The sequence below is a fragment of the Crotalus tigris genome, unplaced genomic scaffold, assembly GCF_016545835.1.
Source record: "Crotalus tigris isolate CLP2741 ecotype Arizona unplaced genomic scaffold, ASM1654583v1 scf7180000019953.484404808:943566, whole genome shotgun sequence".
NCBI lineage: Eukaryota > Metazoa > Chordata > Lepidosauria > Squamata > Viperidae > Crotalus > Crotalus tigris.
The window spans coordinates 586680-613434 of NW_024097788.1; the positions used below are offsets into that span (position 1 = coordinate 586680).

General features: G+C 36.8%; 1 protein-coding gene across 2 annotated transcripts in view; it reads left to right on the plus strand.

The window, feature by feature from the left end:
• Positions 1-22645, plus strand: part of TAF2 (TATA-box binding protein associated factor 2) — a 53167-nt gene extending 30522 nt beyond the window's left edge. For both annotated transcript variants that reach the window (XM_039365062.1, XM_039365063.1), the window contains exons 21-26: positions 540-609; positions 1730-1839; positions 5715-5944; positions 6756-6908; positions 7465-7570; positions 21197-22645. In XM_039365062.1, the coding sequence (XP_039220996.1) occupies positions 540-609; positions 1730-1839; positions 5715-5944; positions 6756-6908; positions 7465-7570; positions 21197-21462 (935 nt within the window). In that variant the 3' untranslated portion in view covers positions 21463-22645. The remainder of the gene's footprint in view (positions 1-539; positions 610-1729; positions 1840-5714; positions 5945-6755; positions 6909-7464; positions 7571-21196) is intronic.
• The last annotated feature ends 4110 nt before the right edge of the window (positions 22646-26755 follow it).

Consider the following 26755-nt stretch of genomic DNA (forward strand, 5'->3'; position numbering starts at 1 on the left):
TCTTCCTGCAATTTTATAAATTTCACTGCTGTTATGGATGTGACAACAATAGCCTTGTCTGTAATTTAAATGTTTCTGCCAATACTCCCAGGTTGATAATGCTGTTCCCAGCCTGATAATTAATGGCATGCAGTGGCGCTTAAAAGTTTGTGAACTCTTGAATTTTCAATATATCTGCATAAATACGATCTAGAATACAATCTGTCCTCCACATGTCCCAAAACTGGATAGAGAACCCAGTCAAACAAACAAGTCTGAAACATTATGTTTGTTTGGTAACCACATTTTAGACCGTATTTGTGCAGAAATATTGAACATTCAAAAGGTTTTCAAACTTGTAAACGCCACTATAATAGATTTGAAAAAATGCAGCTGCTCTGTCATTTCACTGTCTGTCACCAAAATAATGCCTGTTCTCAAAGTTTTGTAAAAATTATTTTGTAAGCTTCTTTCTTCCTGTCCCTCAAGAAAACTTTTCTAATTTCTGATGAGTGAGATCGACCGTCTTGTTTAACAGGACTTATTTTTATCCTTAATAGTTGACCGAAGTTATGAAGAACTGCAGTGGCTGCTAACTATGGTCCAGAATGATCCAGTGCCCTATGTCAGGTTAGCCTTTTTTTTGGCAACATTGCAAAATTATCCTTATTTTGTAGGTAAATAATACCCTAAATGTAAAATTGCTTTTTCCAATAACCCATTTATAACCACCTGCTCAAAAGAGTATAGTTTTGATTTATATATCTCAAATGATTTTGCCTTTATTATTTTTTTAGAAAATATACTGTCTAAATATATACTATATGTATACTATATACCAGTCTAAAGAATAAGAGAGACATGATAGTAGTATTCCAGTATTTAAGGGGCTGCCACAAAGAAGAGGGGGTCATATTATTCTCCAAAGCACCAGAGGGCAGGACAAGAAACAACTGCAAGCTGATCAAAGAGAGAAGCAACCTGGAATTAAGGACAAACTTCTTGACAGTGAAGACAATTAACCAGTGGAATAGCTTGCCTCCAGAAATTGTGGGCACTCCATCACTGGCGATTTTTAAAAAGAGGCTAGACAGTCACTTGTCTGAGATAGTATAGGTTCTCCTGCTTGAGCAGGGGGTTGGACTAGAAGACCTCCAAGGCCCTTTTCTATTCTATTCTATTCTATTCTATTCTATTCTATTCTATTCTATTCTATTCTATTCTATTCTATTCTATTCTATTCTATTCTATTCTACTAGTTTCAGAAACATAGCATGACAGATCTTTATTTTTTTGGAGGGGAAAATCCTTTAATTTTTTTCTATACTTTAAATTCACACAACTCGCAGTGTATTCTGAGCAGAGTAAGTAATCATTCTGTGTGGATACTAAAGAAAATATTTGGTTTCTGGTTTGTAATTGCAGACAAAGATTGTAAATGATGCATTTCTTTAATGTTTTGCCTGTTGGTTTTAAGCTGGAGAGATAATAGTTCAAGTCTTTATGCCTGATGACTTGAATAATGACAACCTTTGAACAATTTAGCTTCTTTTCTCTATTGGTTTCTTCATTATTATTTTTTTTAGAAAATTAGGCAAATTTACAGAACGTAACTTCCTAAGCTTTGTGAACACAAATGATTGAGTTTGAGTCTATATTAAGGTTAAGGACTTCCTCTAAAATTTGAGAAAGTGCAGAATAAAAAGTTAGAATCTGTGTGGATTAAAAGTTGATTTTTGTCTTTTTTTAGACATAAAATATTAAACATGTTGACAAAGAATCCACCATTTACGAAGAACATGGAATCTCCTTTATGCAATGAAGCTTTGGTGGATCAACTCTGGAAGCTTATGAATTCAGGTTAAATCTTTTTCTTAATTATTTACAATTTTTACAATATAAAATATTAATTACTTATTTTGGTATATTAGATATATTAGACAGCTATCCCCACACGTATATTTTCTTATCTCTAAGTCCTACTGATTGTAGAAGGCCTTCTTTTATCAAATCCATATTCTTCTTTTCTAGCATGTGTGCTCAAGGCAGTATGTACTGTATATTTACTGTATGTATACTGTATGTTTTCCAGGCAATCTCTATTGATATACAGAGTAAGGCTGAACATATACATATAATCTAAATATATATATTCAGAATTTATCTTATGCCACTATAGTCTGAAGTACACAAATGAAACTTATTTGCTCTATAAATTCCTGCATAATTATCTCCAACATAGACTTTGTATACTGGGTTCTCTTTTGTAATAGTGAACTAATGACTCAGTCTTGATCCTTATGATAGGCTTCTTCAAAATTCAGCTGAACTCGGAAAACAAATGTCACATCAAATAAAATCCACTGATTTCTCTAAGAAGAATAAACATAAGGATTTCAATAACTGACAGTGCCAAAGGTGATCCAAATCTTCAGACACTGAGTCCTTCTTGTATAATGAGGGAGAATACATAGGAATCTTAAAGTAATAGTAGTAAAGTTGGAGGGGACCTTGGAGGTCATCTAGTCCAACCCCTTGCTCAGGCAGGAAACTCTACACTATTTCGGACAAATGGCTATCCAGTCTCTTCTTAAAAACTTCCAGTGTTGGAGTATTTACTGCTTCTGGAGGCAGACTGTTCCACTGATTAATTGTTCTCACTGTCAGGAAGTTTCTCCTTAGTTCTAGGTTGCTTCTCTCCTTGATTAGTTTCCACCTGTTGCTTCTTGTCCTGCCTTCAGGTGCTTTGGAAAATAGCTTAATTCCCTCTTCTTTATGGCAGCCCCTGAGATATTGGAATACTGCTATCATCTCCCCCCTTGTCCTTCTCTTCGTTAAACTAGACATTACCCAATTCTAGCAACCGTTCCTTATATGTTTTAGCCTCCAGTCCCCTAATCATCTTTGTTGCTCTTCTCTGTACTCTTTCTAGAGTCTCAACATCTTTTTTACATCGTGGTGACCAAAACTGGATGCAGTATTCCAAGTGTGGCCTTACCAAGGCATTGAAGAGTGGTATTAATACTTCACGTGATCTTGATTCTATCCCTCTGTTAATGCAGCCTAGCACTGTGTTGGCCTTTTTTGGCAGCTGCAGCACACTGCTGGCTCATATTTAGGTGATTGTCTACTAGGACTCTGAGGCCCTCTCACAGTTACTACTACTATTGAGCATGGTGCCACTTATGCTGTACTTGTGCATTTGGTTTTTCTTGCCTAAATGTAGAACCTTGCTTTTTTCACCATTGAATTTCATTTTGTTAGTTAGTGCCCAGTGTTCAAGTCTGTCAGATCCTTCTGTACCTGAAGCCTGTCTTCTGGAGTGTTGGCTATTCCTGCCAGCTTGGTGTCATCTGCAAATTTGATGAGTTCCCCATCTATCCCTTCATCCAAATCGTTGATGAAGATGTTGAAGAGTACTGGGCCCAGAACAGAGCCCTGGGGCACCCCACTACACACTTTCCTCCATATAGATGCATTTCCACTGAGGACCACTCGCTGAGTAATATTCAGCAAATTTGTGCCACGGTTAATTGAGGATGCAGTGTAACAAAGGAAGTTAGTTTTTATGGAATTAAGACTTTCTACTGATAGAACCATTTCCATCAGTACAACTGGGAGGAGGTTTTTCTCTCCTTTTCAGCCCTTCACACATCCTGTCTGTGGACTTGCATCTTACACACTAACATACATGTTCTTTATTTCAAATTAATTTGATTAGAATTGGGTTTGGCAGCAAGGGGAAATCTAACAATGCATATTAATTTGTTGCCACAAGTTGTAGTGATGGCTACTGCCTTAGATGGGATTAAGACATTCATGAGCATTAGATTAATTGATGAAGTTGGTCCTTGTATTTATATGGCACTTCTGCTTGCAGAGGTCTAACATCCTGCTTCCCACAGAGGCTAAGCATACTTCTGATTATGAAGGCAGCTTTTTCCCACTCATCCCTCCTAGGAAGTGGTGTTCAGTGACACTTCTTATTCTCATAACCTTGGTTTTTTTAACCTCAGATTAATCATACATATAAACATATGCTGTGGATTAAAAAAAATAAAGAGTTTTTGCAAGCAAAGCATTAACTGGAATATTGATATGACTTTTCATAGTAAGATGTTCTTACATGATGCTTAGGGAAGCAAAATGCTGCACCAGAGTTCTATCACTGGAGTGTGTGTGTGTGTATGTGTGTGTGTGTATTAACAGACCCTGTCTTACCAAGAGTGTAAAAATTGATTTTCACTTGACCAATTGTTTATAACAATTTTCAAAACATTTATATATGACTTTAATCTTTGGTGACCTTTTTCCTTGTGCAATTCTACAGCTGTGTAGCAGTTAAGTAATGGCGGGGTGGGGTTGGAAGGATTTTCTAAAAGTCAAATTCAGGAAATAAATAGTTTGATTTTTGTTTTGCATTTGAAAAAATACTGAAGCAAATTTGTCTTATAAAGTTAGTCTTTAACTTAATGGCCTTGTTGTAACAAAAGGAGTGATACTAGAAGAGAGATTCTTGATTTTTGAGGGGGTTAGCAGCAAATCTCTCCGAGTCATGTGGACTTTTTATTTGAAGTATACTTTCTGTAAAGAACAATTGTGAAGTCTCAGATTACCAGTACGAATATTTATTACGATAAACTCTCTTGAAGGCCTTTTGAAATAATCAGATCTTTACCATGTTATTACATATTAAGGGGAATGCAAACTGCCTCCCAGAATAAAGCTAGAACTAATGAATTCCTTTAAATAAATTCTTAAATAAATATTCATATTTAAAATATCTGCTTCCAAGGCAACCAGTGTATTCAACAACTGGTTTTAAAGTTCAGATTGCATACTTCTATTGTTACCTTCATTATCTGAATGAACAAACTAAAGCTTGGCAAAGAACTGTTTTTTCCTATCTGTGTTGAAATCAGTGGAATCATAAATAGGAAAGAAAAGAAAAGCAAGAGGAAATAATCTCTGGTTTATTATCTTTTGGAAGTTGGGTTCAACTTTGAATGGCAAGAACTGTTGAGCTCCACTTCATTGTGTTTTTAGCTTTCTTATCAGGGCAAAAGGGTCTTTGTGTCCATACAGTATCATATGCTGCAGGCTCTTGTGACAGTTGAATATATATGGATTGTCTTGTAATTTTCCTCTTTGCTGAATTGTCCTTGAGACACACCCCTTTTACTTCATTTATTGGCTATTTTTTTTCCACTCTGGGAACTGTCTGCTAAAAGATACCGTATATCTCAAAATATTGTTTCCTCCCACATTATAAATATATCTTTTCTTGGCCTTGCATGCCACTAAATCTATAGTCGCTAAAGGTAATGACCAGTAAACCTATGTCTATAGATTTACATCTATAATATTACACACACACACACACACACACACACACACACACAATATACATATGTGTGCCCATGCGCTCATGCTGCAGCACCCCCATGTTCCTTACTTGGGATTCCTTCTACTTCTCCCTTAACATCCTGCAACCTGGAACTACGATTTGTTAGGTTGTCTTCGCTAAACAGTGCAGCAGTCACTTGACATCGTCCTTGACAACCGTGCTGCTTAGCAACGGCAATCCCAATCCCAATGGCTGTCATAACCCCAGGACTACCTGTACAGGTGAAGTTAATACCTTTCTGAGTGCTCTTTCCACTCGCTGCGGATGGTGCAGTGCAGGGCGTCACACCTGTAAGGATGACTCTTTTGCTCCCTCTTTGCTTCCCAAGGTACGTGCCACGACTGGAGGCTGCGCTGTGGTGCTGTCGACCTGTACTTCACCCTGTTTGGTCTTAGCAGGCCTTCCTGTTTACCCCTGCCAGAGCTCGGCTTGGTCCTTAACCTCAAAGAAAAGAAAGCTGTGCTGAACCCAACGATAATCCCTGAGCCCGGAGCCTGTGGCCCGGAACCTCCCAACAATCCAAACTCTCTGGGTCAAATAATTGGCTTCCAAAGCACAGTAAGTAGATTCCCTAATTCCTTGCACAACCTTAATTCCCTTCACTCATAGCAACTCCGTTTCCCACAGGGTTCTCCATTTTTAACCCTTGTTCTTCCTGTTCGAATTGCAGCCTGTTTCCCTTGGTCAAAGCTCGTCTCCACTCTCACCTAACCATTTATTTATCAGGCTGTAATTTTTCTCATCCGAGCTGCTTGAAAATGTGAACACTGTGCCTGTATCCTGCCAATAAAAGACATGACTCTTAGGGAGAAGGAAAGCCTCCATTAAAAAAATGGCACAGATTTTAAGGTATCAGCCTGTGTGATAAATTGCCACATGACAAGTGGGGACAAACATAAACAAATGTGGCTTTAGCTTTTTCCTCTAGGCTGACATCCTTTTTTTACTAGTGAAACACGTCTTTCAGTAAAAGGCTGTATTAAGAATCTTGCTTGTATGGCTCAATTTACAGAGGTAGCTTTGTTTTGGCATTGATCATAACTATGATTAATAATATTCTTTCTCTCCCACACCATTCTCCTAGTACTCTTGTACATGTAGGGGCCTAATATCTCATTAAAAAAAAAATAAGAAATGGTTGTCATTGTTCAGTAGTAAATTTATGATTTGTCTGATTTGGGAGGATGACAGCTCATTCCATTGTATCCAGTAGGAATAATTGCATTTGTGTTCTCAGGAATTACTCCTACAGCTAATACTGCGAAGGATCCCAAATGCATTGTGTTCAGTTCCCAATAAATTAGAATTGTTTATATTCTTGTTGTTATACCACTATTTTCAAATTTAATTTTTGTAACTGTTTCTCCAGGAAGATGATCACCTGAGTAAGGAAATATCAGTCCTTCCCCTTCCACATCAGCAGGGGTTGAAGAGGAAAGCTGATACACCTCTTGGGTCTCCATTGGAACCTGGACAGATACTTGAGAAGACTGAAGACAGCAAGGTTAAGCTCAAAATAAGGGTAGGTAAACAGGAGATGGGAGAACTGTGATTTAAGTGGGAGAGTGGGGAACAGTGGGAGAAGCGTCTTTAACATCAGATATCACTTTATGATTCTGTACTTGCTAAGGGGAAAAAAAATCCAACCCCTTTTGAAAGATGACTTGTATCTTATCACACGAATTCTTTGAATTATGGACTACATATGATACTCCAAAAACAAGGAAGAGAGTGAAAGAATTTTAGCTTTTGACACTACTATGTTTAGTATCTTCATCTGTCCCATAGTGCTAAGAAATTGCTAATACCAGGAAAGTCTGACTGAGTAACTCATTGTCTGCTGCATTTTTCTGTTAATAGCCATATCTTAAGGAGCATAAACAAAAAGTTCTCATTCTAGGAGCAATTGACAGTAAATGAAATTAGGCTGTTTAAAAAAAATCATGATTTTTGTTTTTAAACCAGCTTGCTTATTATAATTATTTTCCATAGATGTGAAAAAGAAAAAAAAACATGTTTAGCTGGTGATTAGCACTCCTTAAATATGTTCTGGTTTTGTTTGTTTTCTAATTTTGCAGTTTTCAAATTCTCAAGAAGAAGAAGAGATTGATATGGACACGGTTCATGACAGTCAAGCTTTTATCTACCATCATTTAAATATGTTGGAAAGACCATCAACACCAGGTTAGTGATAGGGTGGATAAAAGTCAGTAATTAAAAAAAAAGATTCCAATTTTTAAATTTATCAAAATGTGATTTTTAATTTTAAAAAGGCAATAATTTCTTGTTCATCAAAATGTAAAAAAAAGTGTTTATTATTCACTCACAAAAACATGCGAAATCTGTACTTAAAAGTTACGGTTTGGTCATGTTCATATGTAGCAGTGGTTCTCAACCTTTTTAATGCCGCGACCCCCCCCAACCGGTCATAAGTCGAGGACTACTCAACCGGTCGTAAGTCGAGGACTACTCAACTGGTGCAGCACCGTTTGCAGAATGGGACTTTTGGCGGGCTCAGCAGGGCAGAGACAGCCTGGACAATTCCTATTGGCTTTTGAAAGCCAATAGAATTAGACTCTATTCAAGAGAGTCTATTCTATTGGCTTTCAAAAGCCAATAGAATAAAAGGGAGTAGCACAGCTAAGGAAAAGGGGGAAAAAATGGCAGACTGCGTTGTTTGGAGACCCCCGTGAAATGGTCATTCGACCCCAAATGGGGTCCCGACCCACAGGTTGAGAACCACTGATATATAGTATATTCACATGGTCATTCATTTCAGTTTTTCATTTCCTGATCATGGCTTAGCCCATGCTTTTAAATGTCCATTTCATATGTATAGAGAAAGAAGATAGATGGAAGTATTTCCTGTGCTTATATGATGATGAAACTAGTCGTAGTTAGAATAAAGGGATATTTATAACGTACTCCTCTGGAATCTGCAGTGCAGCAGAAGTACAATTTATTTACTTGTCTGTGGAGATTCTCAGTCATCCAGGTCATGGTTGTCCCAAAGGTACTTTTTCAAAAGGCGACTACACTTTTGTACATTGGAGAAACAAAACAACCACTTCACAAACTCATGGCAAAACATAGGAGGAAAAGATTCAGCAGTCCATCTGCATTTGAAAGACAAAGGTCATTCTTTTGAAGACACCAAAGTCCACATTGTGGACAGAGAGGACCGCTGGTTTGAAAGGAGTCAAAGAGGCCATTTACGTTAAGATTGAACAGTCCTCTCTCAACAGAGGGGGAGGGATAGGACACTACTTACCTCCTGTTTACAACACAGTCCTTTTAGCAGTCCCAAGAAGGTTCCGCATCCATTTGCACTATTCAGGTAACTATGAGGACACAAATAAACCTCCAAGTGGCCTCAACGACTCTCAGAAAAAGTGCCAACGACCATTTGAGTGCAAGGAGTATAAATCCTTCCATTCTCCTGTAAGAATTGAAGAAGCTTCTTGAATAAGAAGCAAAATGTCTTCAAGGAAAAACAAAGCCCAGTTGCCTTTTGAAAATGTACCTTTGGGACAATTTTTTTTTTTTTTTTGCTTACAATTAAGAGTCATTTAGGTAATGAGGTGGGCAGTGTCTAAATAAAAATAAACAATACAAGAACACAAGCGAGCAATCAAACGAGAAGACCTGAACTCATTGGTAGCCTCACACTGCAATGAACAAGGACACACATTCAATTTTGGAGCTACTAAGATTGTTGGACGAGCAGGCATAAAAACAGCCAGGGAAGTGATTGAACCCTGGGAAAGAGGCCCCTCGTAAGTCAGCAGGAGCGCTGATTTACTATCAGCCTATCAAGTACTTAAAAGGCAAGGGTTGGGTAGCACAAGCAAACACCTAATGACTTAAAAGCTAGCCATCAACACACCCCAATAACTAAAAAGTCACTTAAAATAGACGCTATAAATCCCACACAGAGAACAGTACACACTCTGCTAGAGAGAAGCTCCTTGAGGATTTGTATACTTCCTACTCATTAGATTTTTGGCAGCTTACAAACTGAAAAGCAATCAAACATCTAACATACAAATATATGCTATTGGTGGAAAATTTAAGTAACTTTAAAGTATGTATTGGCCACAATTTGCTTCTTTTAACTAAACCTCACCAGTATTACTTTGCTCCTGGGGCACAAGTAGAAGACTGATAATTAGACCCCCAAGCCAGCAGATCCTATTGTTTTAAGGAAAAGCAGAGCAATCAACTCCTTCAACTGTCTGAAATAGACCTTCTGAAAAGGATGTGTTGAGTACCATATTAGTAAAGCTTTAGTAGTCAGGAAGAATGTAAGCCCAGGGCCCAACTAAATCACAAACTGCTTAAACTGCTTTGTGTGCATCCTTAGGCAAATCAGGTTTTAGCTAAATAAATCCAGTAGCCAGTATTAAGGGTTTTCAGGGCAGACTCTACCACAAAGGAAAAGTTAATTAGATGTGAGCATCTCCCTTCTTAAACACCATTCCTGAATAGTTCCCTGAATACTTAGAAAGCACAGTGCTGGCAAACAACATGTGCTCTTTTTTTAAAACCAAAAGCTTCCCATTTCAAATGGCCACGGTGATGGACGTGGAAATTTTTCCCCAAATCTCCCACTGTTTTCACTCAACTGAAAACTCTTCCTTATGGGAGAGGAACAATCATTTAACAAACAGGTCGATTCAGGATTTCAAAATTCACATGAATTGACCAAAGCAGAGAGCTTACTTTAAAGAGTAAGTTGGAAATCTGTCAGATCCAATCATTTCTACGGGCATATCATTTTATAAGACACAATGCCGTAAGAGGGTTTTTAATATGTGTTAATTTAATTTAATCTTTTTTTGTAATATTTTTAATTTTTAATTGTGAGCTGTAAATATAAACAAAATAATATATGGTTTGTTTTTATCCCATTTTCATTATTTTTTTTTATAATAACTCAAAAGTGGGAAACATCCCCTTTGTTTCCCCTTTCTCCTATTTTTCCCACAACATCAACCCTGTGAGGTGAGTTGAGCTGAGGCAGAGTGACTGGCCCAAAATCACCCAACTGGCTTTCATGTCTAAGGCAGGACTAGAACTCACAGTCTCCTTGTGATTGGCCCAAAGTCACTCATCTGCTTTCATGTCTAAGGCGGGACTAGAACTCACAGTCTCCTGGTTTCTAGCCTAATGCCTTAACCACTAGACCAAACTGATGCTGTATTTCAGACGGTGACCGTTTATCAGGCCATAACGTAAGTGGTAGAGTATATCTGTATATCTTATGAACTCAGAACAGAGAATGCTAGTCAGCAGGCCTGGAATCAAATGACCGTGGTTTAAAACCTTTAGTGAACCTATATCAGATAAGAGAAAGCAGTACCAAACTGGGTGGGCCAATGTTCCAGCTAGCTGTGTTATGGTTTTCTGTATTTGAATGGTTGTATGGCCTCCATATGGCCTTTATTAAAATCAAAGGAGTGCTGGGACATATTCTTCTGAAGCACTGTTCCCATTTTTCAAATAACAAAGGGATAATTTTTGAGCCCCTTGATGAGAACAAAATCTGGTAGCTTTGGTACAGGCACAGCACTGTTGGTTTGAAAGATGACGAAAGCTATTATTTCAGCTTCTTTTTTAAATAACAGAAGGACAGCAGCTCATCTGAATAATCTGCAAATGGATTGAGTTAAGACTTGAAGACCAAAAGCGGCCTCTAGAATACTTACGACTTTTTAAATTTGACATTTTTCCAACTATGACTAGAGTTTTTCCTGTTCTGAAGCCAGTTTTCTAACATAGTCTTGTACTGTCTCCCCTTGGTTCTTTAAAACAATTCAAGTTTTATTTTACTGGGGATACTTAACAGATTTCTTCTAAAAAGTCTAAGGCACAGTTCTCTACATGGACAAGGCTTTTTTTTGACACATAGGATGTGGCCATGTACTTAATGCCTTTCTTTCAGGTCTTTATAATACGATGACCATTGAATTTTCAGGTTTTATGCAATCTGAGATTTAGATCTTCCATAAACTCTACATCTAGCTGAATTGCAAATTTATGGGCGATTTCCAGAAAGTGAAAGTTCAAAGAAACATTTGGGTTAAAGGTATGGAACTTGTATTGGAATTAGTGGGGAGAGTTTGAAAACATAACAGTCAAGGCAAACTTTGCTTGTGTTTTTGGAATTTTATTTAAGTATCATAAGTGTCGTAAAGGATAATTCAGTACAGTTCTTGTAGCAATAGGTCCATACTTGCAAATGGAGATGTATATTCCTAAAATTGGGCATTTATGATGTTAAGGGGCCTTGACAAGACTTTGGACTTGAAAATTGCCTTAGAACTTGTAATGTGGCAAACAGTCCTTGAAGTGTTATATATAATCCTACAGACAGGTTTAATTATTATATACCTGTGGCAGTTCTTTTGAAATTATCTCTTGTCATTTTCTACTATTATCAAGAGAATAATCTTGCAGAATCGAGGCTGTAAACCAGCTTTTTATTTCATCTTCCTTCCTTCCTTCCTTCCTTCCTTCCTTCCTTCCTTCCTTCCTTCCTTCCTTCCTTCCTTCCTTCCTTCCTTTCTTTTAAGCTTTAACAACAATAAGAACTAATATAAACTGAAAAAGGAAGAAAAAGGAAAAAGCTAAAAGTTTAGAAAGAAAATAGAAGGAAAAAAAAGATGTAAGGCAAGATATAAAGAAGTGACTTATGATTTCACCATAGACACAAGTGTAATTATATTTTAATCTATGATTTAACCATGACTCTCTTCTTTCTATAATCTATCCTGTCCAATCATCAAAACCATAAATCATAAGTTTAATTTTTCTTTTTTAACACAAAAACTCAATAAGGGTTTTTTAGTCTTCAATAGATGTAGATATACTATATGTATATATTTGTCTAATCAAACAAGTCAGTTTAGGCACAGCTTTTTATTTCTCAACTAAATACTGTTGGGATGCTCATGAACAGGTGTTAGAAAGGTACTTATTCCCACCATTATTCTTATGGAAATATGCTGCCTCTAATCTGAAGGAAACATTGAATCTTGGACTGTCACCACTCAGTAGAACTGTGTTCCAAGAATTCATCCAATCCCTTTTGAAAGCTATTCACATTAGCAACCATCTCACCGTCTAAACCTATTGTACCCTTACCCTTATATTTCTGTACCTCAGTAACAAACATCTGTTAAAGTGAAGAAAATTCAGCATCTGCCTATGTACATCCATTGAAATATGTGCTCAGTGGAATAGAACAGGGCCTATTGGAGCTAGTTATCACAAGTCCTTTGGGTAGACATGAAACTTCTATTCCAGAGAATATGTACTATAAGTAGTCCTTGACTTACAACAGTTCATTTAGTGACCGCTCAAAGTTACAATGGCAGTGATAAAAGTGAGTTATGACCGTTTTTCACACAATCATTGCAACATCCCCATGGTCACATGATCAAAATTCAGACACTTGGCAACTGACTCATATTTATGTTGATTGCAGTGCACCAGGGTCATGTGATCCCCTTTTGCGATCTTCTGTCAAGCAAAGTCAATGGGGAAGCCAGTTTCACTTAACAGCTGTGTCACTAGTTTTAACAATTGCAGGGTTTCACTTAACAAATATCTCACTTAGCAACAGAAAATTTGGGCTCTGTTGTGGTCGTACGTCGAGGACTCCCTATACATGGCTTTGGATGGTGTGAGAGACTTCATAGGGATCAGCCAGTCCTTGTGATTACTTCATCTTTCAGACATTTTGTGCTTTATTAAGTGATGGGGAGGATGAATTTTATGGTTTGAGAAATGTTGACCCAGATCATTGAAGCTGTTAATTTGCAGAGTTGGGGCAATTTTCTTATTGTGTTGACAGAAAGTTGATTATTGCAAACCAAAAAATAGAGCAGAAAACTGAACAAGGACAGAGAATGTATATGTGCTGAAGCTGGAGTTTTGATTGCTGTTTCTTGAACAATTCTGACCAAAGAATACATTTGCTAAAGAGAAAGATTCTGAAGATCATCAGATAATTATTTATGACAAGCATTATCTGGGGATCAGGTTGGCTTATGAATATAATCGGTATTTATAGCACTTTATTAGCATTTCATAATACTTGTTTTTTGCTATTTTTATACTGCCCATTGGGGGGTATAAAGTAATAAACAAGAGTTCCTGGAGATTTGTGCCGGAAAATAAACAGATGTTACCTCAGGGACCATTCTAGGAAACAGCTGCATGCTTGGAATTGTTTAGTATCAATTGAATTGGGATCCAAATGGCTGCCTCTTTGTATTTTTCAGGCTACTTGGCTCTTATAATAGAAACCTACAGCAGGCTAATAATCTATTAGAGGATCACATTTATTCTAAATAATCACTGAATCCTGCAAAGTAATGTTTTATCTCTAAAAATGGGATATCATACCTTCTGGGATACTTTGATTCAATTATATATATATTAAAAAAAAGAAATTTGGGGATAAGTACATGAAATTCTCACATTCATAAGTAGTCCTTAATTATACCAGTTAATTACCCCAGTTCCTGTTTGGTCACAACTGGATATTTGAGCAATTTGAGAAGCTTCCAACTATGTTCTGCTTTTGGACTTAGAAAAGGAGCTAGAAATTGGTATAGCTTTAGAAAGAAAATAAAGATAGAATTGGACACTTGGCATTTGAAAGCCCAAAACATCTCATTGGATTTCACAACCATTCTTTTTTAGCCAGCCCCCAGGAACCAGACAGATGGCAGTGGCCTACAACCTTTCCTGCTGGCTTCCCCATTGACTTTCTGGGGAAACTGGTAGGGAAGATTGCACATGATGATCACATCATGGGGTACTTGGCAACCGGCCATAAGTGCAGGTTACCAAGCACCAGATTGCAATTAGGGGATCACAGGAGCTCTGCAACTGTCCTGAGTTCAAGCACTGGCATAATTTCAAATGATCACTAAATGAATGGCTACTTATATGAGAAACAAGTATTGGGGCATGGAGATTCTCAATCATCCAGGTCATGGTTATCCCAAAGGTGTTTTTTCCAAAAGACAAGTAGACTTTCTTTGTTTTTTTTCCTTTGAAAACATTTCACTTCTCATCCAAGAAGCTGAAGAAAGAACTGAAGAAACTTCTTGGGTAAGAAATGAAACATTTTCAAAGAAAAAAGCAAGAAAATCTAGTTGCCTTTTGTAAAAGCATCTTTGGGACAAGCATCAGGGCAGCGGTTTCTTAGGCAATATTTGGCTTTTGTTGGGAGATCTCGTTGCAGCCTGATGTTCTCTTGATCAGTTCAACAAATTGGTTTTTAAATATTTAATTTATTGAAACTTAATTTGTTGGATAAGCACATGGATCTGGAGTATATCAGTACCATTTGTACTCTTAATGTGGAGAAATAAGATCTTCTAAGATAACTTATTGCACCATCTTAAAAAATGTCATTTCAACAGACTTGTATTATTCATATGCCAATTAATATAAGCTAGTAGCTTAATCGGTTGAGTAAAAAAGTTTATTCTTTTTTTAAATGAGGTTTATAGGCCTCAATCTAGTGTTATTTTAGCTAAACTCTTACAGTGGTTATTTGGGCATTTAATAATTCTGTTTTATGTTAAAATGTTTGGATTTTTTTGCATGTGGTTCTTTAAACATTTTTAGTTTTGTCAATATTAGTTTATTTCCAAACTGTTCAAATTCTATAATTTCTTCATAGGGAAGGATTTTAAATCAGTGGAAATAGTCATCAGTAATATTAATATCCATTATCATAACTTTTTGCTTTTGTTATTTGACAATGGGAAAAAATGACTCAGTATACAAAATGGGGAAAAAATGGAAAAAATGATCTGATATACAATAGTAATTTTTTGTACAACCCAAATCTATCATTCTTCAGAAGCAAACATGAGCACTGTTGGATGTTAATTATATTTTTGCCTTAAGTACAGTAGCTTTGAAAACATCAGTGCAACCTCTTCTTCACCCTCTGATGTCATTCAAAACTTGACTTATACTACCAAAAAACAGACTTTATTTGTTATTCAATCTTCAAAACAGTAGGGTCAATCACCTTCTTACAGAGACCAGAAAAATCCAAACAACCAGACTGAATTCTCATCTTCATTTAAATTTAGCTTTCCGATTATATTGGAACATTTCTTTCTACCATGCTATATAACAAAACATGGAGTATGCTATTGCAAACGGTTTTTGTAAGATATATTATTTAAAATATGATTACAGATTTTTTGTTTAAGAAATAATAGCTTTATATTTAGTCAAACCTCAGGTCAGAGTACAGGCTTATGTCTGTGTGTGTGTGTGTGTGTGTCTCTCTCTCTCTCTTCCCCCCCTCCCCCATGTATGTGTGTGTGTGTGTGTATGCTCTCCAATTTAGTAATTACTTTGTAAGATAAGATAAGCATTCAAATAAAAGCTGCCCAAACATACAGCAATAAGCTTTGTAACTTAGACCATTCAAACTGAATCTGTATTGTGTTGGATCTGTAGCCAAAATTTTCTGCCCATTGCATCATAATGCCTCTTTCTTCTATATTTGTTTTTTAACCCATTATTAATCTTTTTAAATAAAAGGAGTAGTAGAGAAATACTAATCACTATACGAATTTTTTTTTAAAAGACCTGTTCTAACATTATAGTGGCTGCCATCAAGAGGAATTCATCTTTACCAGGCTTCCTTTCCTTCCATTTAATTGTGTCTGATTCTTGGAGAATGCCTGGACAAGCCCCTTTGGTTTTCTTAGGAAGGTTCTCAGAAGTGGTTTGTCATTGCTTCCTTCCTAGGGCTGAGAGAAAACGACTGGCCCAAGGTCATCCAGTTGGCTTCCTACTTAAGGCGGGATTAGAATTCACAGTCCCTAGTTTCTAATCTGGTGCCTTTACCACTACACCAACCCGGTTCTCTTCCCAATTATATAAGATTATAAAGCAGTGTTTCTCAACCTTGACAATTTTAAGGCATGTGGACTTCAACTCCCAGAATTCCACAGCCAGCATTGCTGGCTGTGGAATTCTGGGAGTTGAAGTCCACATGCCTTAAAATTGTTAAGGTTGAGAAACACTGTTATAAAGAGATCAGGAAAATTTTGGGATCTAAAATTGTACACATACATATAAAATGTAGCGGGAATTGTGGACCATGTTAAGTCAACTCTAAGGGCTGATTTAAGAGTGTTTAATCTCTGAAATCCTCCCCCACCCCCCACCCCTTTTTTTAAAAAAAAAAATTAACACCAATAGATGTTGGCTGGAGTTGAAAGGCTGAGGGGAGCCAAGGCAGAGTAACCATAAGTTATCACACAGTGTAATGTATAGTAGCTTCCCTCCTTTTTCTTTTGTTGAAGTTTGTAGTGACTTCCACATTCAGCCTCCGGCAATGCTTTGGAGCTTCTCAATAAGGATCTTCTTTCTTGATCCTAAACATCTGTTTTGCAGTGAAACTAATAATGAGGTTGGCTTCTGAACGTTGAAAACCACAGAAGGTGCCAAGTGAATAGCTAGCATAATGTGCGTTCTGTTCCAAAAGGGTATTAGTCATCCCTTCAAAAGCAAATGTGGGCACCTCACCCTTTGTGGTGCTTCCAGTCAGACATTTTGGTTATTCGAGGAGAAAAACAGCCTGAGAGGCTGCAGAATGAGCACAGCCAATGCATTGCCTCCCAACAATATGAGGAGCCCATAGAGCACGCCTTAGCCAGAGAGAATTATGGATGTGGTTATCCATATTGTAAAATTAGGTGCTAAAATTCAAGGCATTAGCAAACTATATTTGAGAGTGGGAAATGAAGGGAGAGCGGTGAAAAGTACACGTAGTCCTCGACTTACGATCACAATTGGGACAAGAATTGTTAAGCAAGTGAGTTGTTAAGTGAGTTGTGTCTGGTTTTATGATTTATTTATTTTTTTACCATGGTTGTTAAGCAAGTTATTCCAGTTAAGTGAATCATGTCATTAAGCAAAACTGTTTCTCCCATTATCCTTGCTTGTTGGAAGTTGGCTGGGAAGGTTGAAATGGCGATCACATGACCAAGGGACACTGCAACCATCATATATACATGCTGAGTCGAATTTTGATCACATAACATGGAGATGCTCTGATGTTTATAAGTGCAGGGTCATAAATCACTTTTTCCAGTGCCGTTGTAACTTTGAATAGTGGATGGTTGTAAATTGAGGACTATCTGTAGCTGAGAAGATTGTAGCCATTTATCATGGGTGGAGTTGGTTGAACAGTGATTACCACTCTGGTGCTAACTCAGTATTCGCCAGAATGATAACTTTGATATTGCTGGGACCGTATTTTCAGAATCCCAGTAATTACGTTCAGTAGAAATATTTGAAGAAGGATAAAAGGTACTTGCCTTAAAGATTAACTCTTATTTGATCCAGACTCTAAATTTGCTTGCCAGCAAATTTTCAAAGCTAGCACTTATCACTATTAGCTAAAATAATAATTATGAATGCTTCATTTGAATGAGGTTGACCTTTGATAATATTACCAGCATCACACTGTCATCGTATTTGCACTTTTTTCCTCTATTGTATTAATTTTTATAGCAAGGTCACAAAAATAAACTGAATATAAGCATACAGATGAACAGTGAAACGAACAATGAAATGGTGAAAATATGAACTACAAAACTTCCAGAACTAAAAAGAACATAGAATATTTAAAAAAAAACATCCCACCACCACCAAAACAAAAAGAACCTGGCTAAAATTTAAAAGCTATTTTACCACCGTACTTTTACATGGAAAATTAGTTTTAGTAGAAATATCTGGAAAAAAATCTGCTGGCAAGTGAATTCAGGATCTGGAATTAATAAGAGAGAGAGTGTTTTAAAGCAAGTGCTTTTTATCTTCCTTTCTAAATTTGTGTTTAGCTTAATGAATTGCATATATAGTATTTGAGTATTTCTGATTTCTCCTAGCTTGGTGAGCACAAGATGTTTAGGCAGGTAAGGACTTTAATTCCATGTTTTTGATTTTGAAACCTTGCCTATTTTTTTTTCCTGAGGCAAAAAACCTACAAATCACTGAAATTTATCTTCCAATCGACTTAGAAGATATTTGAGAGCCTTTATGGTCCTCTTTTGTAAGCCTTAATTTTGTTTAAGTTTGATTGCAGATACTTCAAAGGCAGGGTTTCTTTGAATAAATCTCTGTGTTACCTTTTTCAAAAAAAATAATACACAAATATTTATAAGAGACATAGAAAAAGGGACTGCAAATATTTCTCTGACAACTTGAATTTTAGCTAAAAATTTAGCTGAAGTTTGAGCATTTGACATCCTATATCTACTTGGTTTTCCTTTCTAATGTACACCATTACATTCCTGTTTTGACAGCCTGAAAAATTCATTTTGTACTTTTGTATCTGATTCTATACTTGTGTTTTGCAATGAGCCTAAAATCTGGTATGGTTTATCGTGCCTTAGATGTGTGTACCCAAATCACCAGGGATGACAGCTTTGTAATTAAAACAGTAAGCCTGTAATGTAGAAGCTGTAATTATGTGGCCAGAGGCTGGACTGGGAATAGAACAAGGCAAGAAATTCTGCACATTATAGAAACGGCAACATGAAGAAACAATATCCTTGGGATGCCTAGGGAAACCTCGCTAATCTAATCTACTCTAACCCCACAGAAGAAGCGTTGCCTTCCTTGTGGAGCAACATCGTGCTGCAAATGTTCCCATGCTAATCAGAAATGAGAGCAAATGCTGAAATCTAGAGAGGGGTGGCAAAAGAGAAAACGTTATGAATTGATACAGTGATGGAAAAAGTGCAAATTACATGCCGTCTTCAAAAGCCTTGGAGGACACTCCTGGAGGCTTTCAGAAGTTGTTACCGAAGTTTCAGTGTAACAGAAAGAAGAAACTGATTCTATACAGTTGTTTAATTATATTAAATACAGCTTGGCTTGTAGTCAAGAGTATAGAGTGTAGCGGTACAGCTTAGCATATTCAGGAGTCGGCTATTAAATCTTTCCAGGTTGAAGTTTAAGAACATCTTATCCCCATAATCTCTGCTGCAAACTGACATTTATTTTACTAGGAGATAATAGTAGTCCAAAGTTTAGGATTTGGGATACAATTGAATCATTGCAGAGTTTACCAAATACCTTGGTTATCTCTTTCTGTAGATTGCAACTTTATGGAGTATAAGAAATTGCAGCTGTGTATATGAAACTGTCTTTCTCGCCACATCCTCTTCCCCCATTCATGTTTTACACTCCGAGTAGGAACAAAAATTAATGTTGAGATTTCTATCCCATCTCCTTTTTACCTTGTTACACTAACTAGCCATTGTGGAAATGATTACTTACTGCATTCATCTCTTTTGGGTGTTCCTTTCCATGCTGGCTATTAGTTACTGCATCATGCTTATTTATTTATTTTATTAAATCTATATGCTGTCTATCTCACTATCCAACCAATTTTGGTGGCGTGGTACCAATCCTTGCAGAATGTGAATGCTTTTGCTTCAGGTTGTGAGTGAGTTGATGTGATATCTTAGTGCAGTGGTTCTCAGCCTGTGGGTTGGGACCCCATTTGGGGTCGAACGACCATTTCACGGGGGTCGCCAAACAACGCAGTCCACCATTTTTTCCTCCTTTTCCTTAGCTGTGCTACTCCCTTTTATTCTATTGGATTTTGAAAGCCAATAGAATAGACTCTCTTGAATAGAGTCCAATTCTATTGGCTTTCAAAAGTCAATAGGAATTGTCCAGGCTGTCTCTGCCCTGCTGAGCCCGCCAAAAGTCCCATTCTGCAAACGGTGCTGCACCAGCTGAGTAGTCCTCGACTTACAACTGGTTGAGTAGTCCTCGACTTACGACTGGTTGGGGGTCGCGGCATTAAAAAGGTTGAGAACCACTGTCTTAGTGAGTGGTACAGTCTAGATTTGTTGGAATTGTAATTTTTCAGGAAAAAACAAGTATATTGCTATTGCTCTTGACACTTCCTATGAGAGGAACCCAGTGAATAAGCCAAGAAGCCTTCATTCTTGGTTTGTTTAGCCCTAAATACCTCCCTTGTTTCGCTTAAGAAGTCAGACTGGTAAATTAGGTTTTGCTTGTGGCTTATTGAATCTGACTTTTCTCCGAGGAGAAAAAGGACAGGGATTCTGATTCAGATGTAATGGTGAAGAAACTGCTGACAAGGTTTCTCTAGTTTTTCCTCTAGTTTGGTGGCGTGGACCTGGTGGGCACATTTTACCAGATTGTAAAATGCTTGCTTATTCCCAGTTACGCATAGTGGCCAGATAATGGGCTTCCTGTTTTGTTGAAATTGAGCCATCAAGTTATATTTGGGCTCTTACTGTTTTTTAACCATAGAACCATTGCTAAGCTAAGCTGGCTTCTACTTGGATGGGGAGACCACCAGGAAGTCTCTATCAGGAGAAACCACCAGGTTTACAAGTAGATTAGGAAGTCAAGAAAGCATCCTAAAATATGCCCACCATTTTGCTTTTATTGCCAAAAGGCCTAATAACTATATATAAGAACCAAGCTGTACCCTCCCCATGATACGTCTGTTTCCTGATTGTGCACATTTTACAGATAGTTTTAATAACTCTGTAACAATATTTGTATAAATTGATTTTTTCAAGTCATAATAAAAATTGATAGAGTGACTTGCAGTATAAGGTTTGTAATAGTAAAACCTATTAAATAATTCTCTAGTAGAGATGCTGTTAAAGCGATTGTGCAGCAGTAATGAGGGCAGAGCTTCCATCTTTTCCATTTTTTCAGTGTGTGTGTGTGTTTTATGAACCTGTTTTCCTTTTTTAACTTTAGGTAAAGAACAGTCTTCCTTGGAGGCAAACATGTTGCCAGCACCTCTGCCTTCTCTAGCTGGTTTTGCTAAAGAGTCTGGCTCTTCCAGGCATGGTGAGCACCACCATCACCACCACCATGAACACAAGAAGAAGAAGAAGAAGCACAAGCACAAGCATAAGCATAAACATAAGCATGACAACAAGGAGAAAGAGAAAGAGCCTTTCACTTTCTCCAACAGCCCAGCCAGTGGACGGTCCATTCACTCACCCTCCTTGTCAGACTGATGCAAAAGAGCCTGGGACAGAGAGAGCCTTGGTGGATCTTCATATTCAAAGCCAAGATGCCACAGGAGTTCAGAACTTAGACGAGATCCCAAGTTGCTCTTCTGTTGGTCAGAGGCATTGATCACACTCAGACAAGGGGAATGAAAGAGGGTTTAAGAATCTATCAAAATGTTCTTCCAGCTACCTGCCTTATATTCTTGTTAATACCTGTGTATGTTGAACTTCAAATGGCTTTCATGATGTGAAGTAAGTATTAAACGAAAGCCGGATAACCAACCTTCTCATAAAGCTCTAGTGCTTGGTATAATGTTGTAGGGCATTGTTTCCCAAACTTGACAATTTTAAGGCATGAGGACTTCAACTCCCAGAATTCCACAGCCAGCAACGCTGGCTGTGGAATTCTGGGAGTTGAAGTCCACATGCCTTAAAATTGTCAAGTTTGGGAAACACTGTTGTAGGGTATAATTTGAGCTTCCTGAAACATTTGTAGAATTCTTTTTTTTTCCCCTTTCTTTTTATTCCTTAACTCTTTCAACTGCCCCGCCGCTTTTTAAACTCTTTTAAAAAAATGAATTTAACTTGTTTGAACATGGCAACCTTCGACAGTCAAGTCCATTGGATTGTTTACTTTGGCAGGGAAAAAATTGCTATCTGTTCTGCGCTCTGTAATCAGACTCGTAACTGAGAACGGTGTTTAAACAAAAATGACAAAACTGGCAAAAGAAGCTCTACCTTAGAATGCTGATTAAGGTATCAACATTTAAAATATAGTTGTGGGAGAGACAACAGTGCAAAAATGTCTAGTTTCTAATCAAATTGATGGGAAGTACTTGAACAAAACACTTTTAAATGTACAGCAAATAAAGCTGTGATTTAAAGAGTTTTATTCATTGTAATAAAAACACCCACCAGATAGTCTCTTGAAAAACTGTGACTATTATGTAAAATAGGACTGGTTTTTAACTTTTTTACTCAATTCTATGTAATATTATGTTTTTTCGCTCTGTTAATTTTCTACAATTTGAGTTGTCTTCACACTAGTCCAGGTTTTTTTTTTCCTTGAGAATTCAGCCTTAGGCTAAACATTTTTATAATTTTGTGTGCATATTTCTTTAGTATTATTTAACATCTGTTTCAATAGACAATACTGGTTTACAAAAGATGATTAAATAAGGTAGCCAAACAGATTGTGTGTGTTTTTTTTTAAAAAAAATAATGCTATTCATTAATAAACTTTTTGTACAATGCACAATTGTATTGTGCATTGTACAAAATATTCAGAATATTTTGAATTTTGGCTTTTGTATAGATAGTTAAGATGAGAAAAAGAAAAATAGATGCCACCATGGAAGTTGGGTTTCCTCTGTCCTGTTATTGCTATATTATCCCAAAAGTGAATTATTATCTCTATATGGAATCTTTGGAGTATGATTGTAAATGTCATGTATACTTTCAACTAGCATAGAAGTGCTGGTTCTTAGCTGGAATCTGCTCTATCTTGATGCAACATTTTCTTCATTTGAGCCTCAGTTTTTTGCTGTGATCAGTTTTTTATTGTTGTTGTTCTGTTTGATTTACTTAGAAAACAATAGCGTGCTGTGGAACAGCTGTTCAGAAGAGCCTCAGTATGAGATAACAGCCATTGAATCTACAAGTGTTAGTAGGTTTTCTGTTTTATATTCAAAGAAAATTTCAGCTACTTAACTGCAGTTGAAAGCCATTTCTGGTCAAACTGTATTTCATGGGTTGCATTGACTTATTTTACCACTTGAAAGTTCTAAACCACCCTTAATCCTTAAATAAACTCTAATTTATTAAATTTATATGCTGCCCATCTTATGGTCAGGCAATTCTAGGTGGCTTATAACATCATAAAAGCAAAAATACAAACCATTAAATCATTAAATATTAAAATTAACAGAAATTAGATAAGTTAGAAACCAAAATATAATGGGTTAGGGTCTTCTTCAAAATCCATTAACCACCTCCAGCCTGGGATGCCCCCATCGGGCCCAGACCAATCAGCAGAGCCAGGTTTTCAGGCTCTTTTGGAAGGCTAAGGGTGGATCTCACCTTGAAGGACACAATATTTTAGAGGATGGGAGCTGCGGCAGAAATGGCTCCTCTCCTGGACCCCCCCCCCCAGCTGAAATTCCTTGACCAAGGGGAGTCTACCAGAATGATTGGTCTGGGCCAATCCCATTGAAGTGAAATAAGTTAATTTAGGTTAATCCTAATATCTAGGCCTAGGATCACCCAAACAGTGAGAAGGGTGGTATATAAATTTAATAAATAATGATATAAATAAATTTTGGGAAGCAGGGTATTTTCATGTTCATGAAACTATGCAATTGATGGGACACATTTTCTCGATATTGAATGAGCGGAGTAGTGTCCTGTCTGTAAACTCCAAACTTAGAACATCTGGTTGGTTATCCTAGGAATTGACCTCTGGCCAAAGTACGCTTTTGATCGATTCAGTATAACTGGTCTTACCGTGTTGTATAAGTAAATTAAAATTTTGGATAGTTTTATAGAGTGTTCAAGACTGGAACCTACTTTGGTCATTCATTAAGACAAATCTCAACCTTGACTATTTCAAAGCACTCGTGTTAGTGAGGAAAAGTAATTAGGGTGAGAGTAGGGGCTCCCTTAATATTCCTCCATGCCCTCATTGATGTTACAGCTGCACCTGAAGGAGCAACACCTTCAAAACCTCAAGAGCTGACAAGCTTTGAATATATTCTTTATTTAAGATATAAAAATCTCAAAAGAAGCTCATAAAATAAATACAGACCAGTTGCTGATTCATTAAAAGCTTGGCAATGTTATACTCTCCATGACAGTTCTTATTTTAAATTATTACAATCTTTGATATTATTAAAATATTTCTGTTGCTATTCAGCCATCCTGTCTTGGCACTTTACTGAGGTAATTGTTTAAAAAAATCTGACTAAAATTAAACAATTGCAGTAGGCTGAAATAAAATTGCATAAAAAGAAAATATAAATATCAGGTGACATTGAAATAAGGCTAATATTGCTCCAGATGATCTTTGGGATGTGTTCATATCTGTCACTGCAGATGGCAATAGTAATAATTTCCAAATTGGCATCTTTCTGTACAATTTTATGCAAATTTCTGTGTTTCTTACTCCTCCCTTTTCAGTATTTTTTTCCTCCTGTGCAGAAAGTCCTATTTCTATGCAAACAGATGAATTTACTTGTTCTCTACAAGTTCTTTTAAGTTCTATTTGGATGAAAATATTAAGAGAATGCTTATCAAATCTTCAGAAGAGATTGATTAGAAGAGGACAGCTAACGTTCAAAACAATCTTGAGAGGTTGGTGAAAGTAATAGAGAAAGGGTGAAAGTAATAGAGCAAGAAAGACAATATACTATAAAGCTCATTGTTTAGGTAAAATAAAACAAACATGATAGGAGAACCTAGTTTTTTTTAAAAAGATATATAGAAAAGATCTTGGATTTCTAGCTATTCAAAAGTTGAATATGAGTCATTGATTGGCATGATTGCTAAAAGCAGTAAATAAAATATTTTGAAATGTCAAGGCAGAAACCAATAGTTCACTGTGTTCTGTACTGGTGAGACTCCAGTTTGTGTGCTATATACAATTTCTGGTTCCAGATTTCAGCAACAATGTAGAAATTGGAACAAGTGCAAGACAACAAAAATGATCAAGATGGAAACCAAGTTTTTTGAAGAGAGACTGTTCAAACTGGTTATGCTTAATATAGGGAGTCCTCGGCTTATAACCACAATTGGGACCAGAACTTCTGTCACTAAACAATCCAGTCATTAAGTGAGTCGCACCCAATTTTATAACCCTTGTTGTTGTGATTGTTAAGCTACTTCCATGATCATTAAGCAAAGCTCGCTTCCCCATTGACTTTGCTTGTCAGAAGCCCACGGAAAAGGTCACAAATGGTGATTACATGTCCCTGGGACAACCATCATAAATATATACATGCCAGTTGCCAAGCAGCCAAATTTTGATCACGTGGCCAGGGATGCTGTGATGGCCATAAGTGTGAGGACCGGTCATAAATAACTTTGAATAGTTACTAAATGAATGATTGTAAGTTGAGGACCACCTGTACAATAATACTTTCCAGATATCTCAAATGTCATAGAGAAGGAAATCAAAATTGGTTCCCTGTTGTTTCAAAGTGTAGACATGGATTAATGGATTTAAACTACAAGAAGGCATATTTTAGTGGATTTAAGAAAAAATTCCTCGTAAGATTATTGTGACAGTGAAACTAATTATCCAAGCAGGTGGGATCTCCCTTTTTATGGCTGCTTCAAAGTAATGATATATTGAACGTGCTTTTGTTTGGATTCCTGCACTGGATTGGCAGGATAGCTTTAATGTTGGGTGGTTTTCCAACTCCCAGTATTCTTGAAATCTAAATGGAGCCCATATTTTTTAATGGCTATCAGATGTTTCTTTTCATTCCATTTTAGAGATGGAATGCCTCAGAATCACACCTTGTTCCCTAAAAGTTGTACAGGAGAAAGATGTAGAGCTCATTTCCATAATTTTTATATCTATCTATCTATCTATCTATCTATCTATCTATCTATCTATCTATCTATCTATCTATCTATCTATCTATCTATCTATCTACCGGCTATACATGTCCAATTAAAAATGATGCAAACTGCATTCAGTTCTATTTCTTTCTTCTGCTTCTGATAAAGTGAAACCAATAGCAGTAGCAAACTCTTCACAAAGTCATTTGTAAGTAGCATGACAAAGCTTTTATTTTCTTAGGTTCTATTTGTTGAGCATTTCTGTTTTTTTATTTTTATTAAAAGCACCACCCTTTTGTTGATGCATAAAGTTTTCCAGTTAACCCTAAGGCAGACCTTTGATCTGTTCTTCCTATTCCAGGTTTCGTTCCTGGTAAACACTGTGAGAAATAAATACTGGACAATTGCCATGTATTTTTGAATCCAAGTATACAGCTGATGGTACAACACTTGGAAAAGACACATAAAATGATGCTTGGTTCATTTGGGATTCTCCACATATTTCGGGTCACAACCCTCTTTGGAAAAAAATAGGAATTTTTAGGACTATGTGAACATCAGTGAAGTGGAACTATCACACATCAATTTTTTTATTCTCATTCTTTCTAGTAGTCATGTAAGTTTTCCAAAATGCACAGGAATAATTTGCTGTTGGCATGAAGCCATCACTTTCTCTCTAGATCAGAGTTGTCACCAACCAGGTAACTTTAAGACTGGTGGACTTCAATGATTTGAAGTT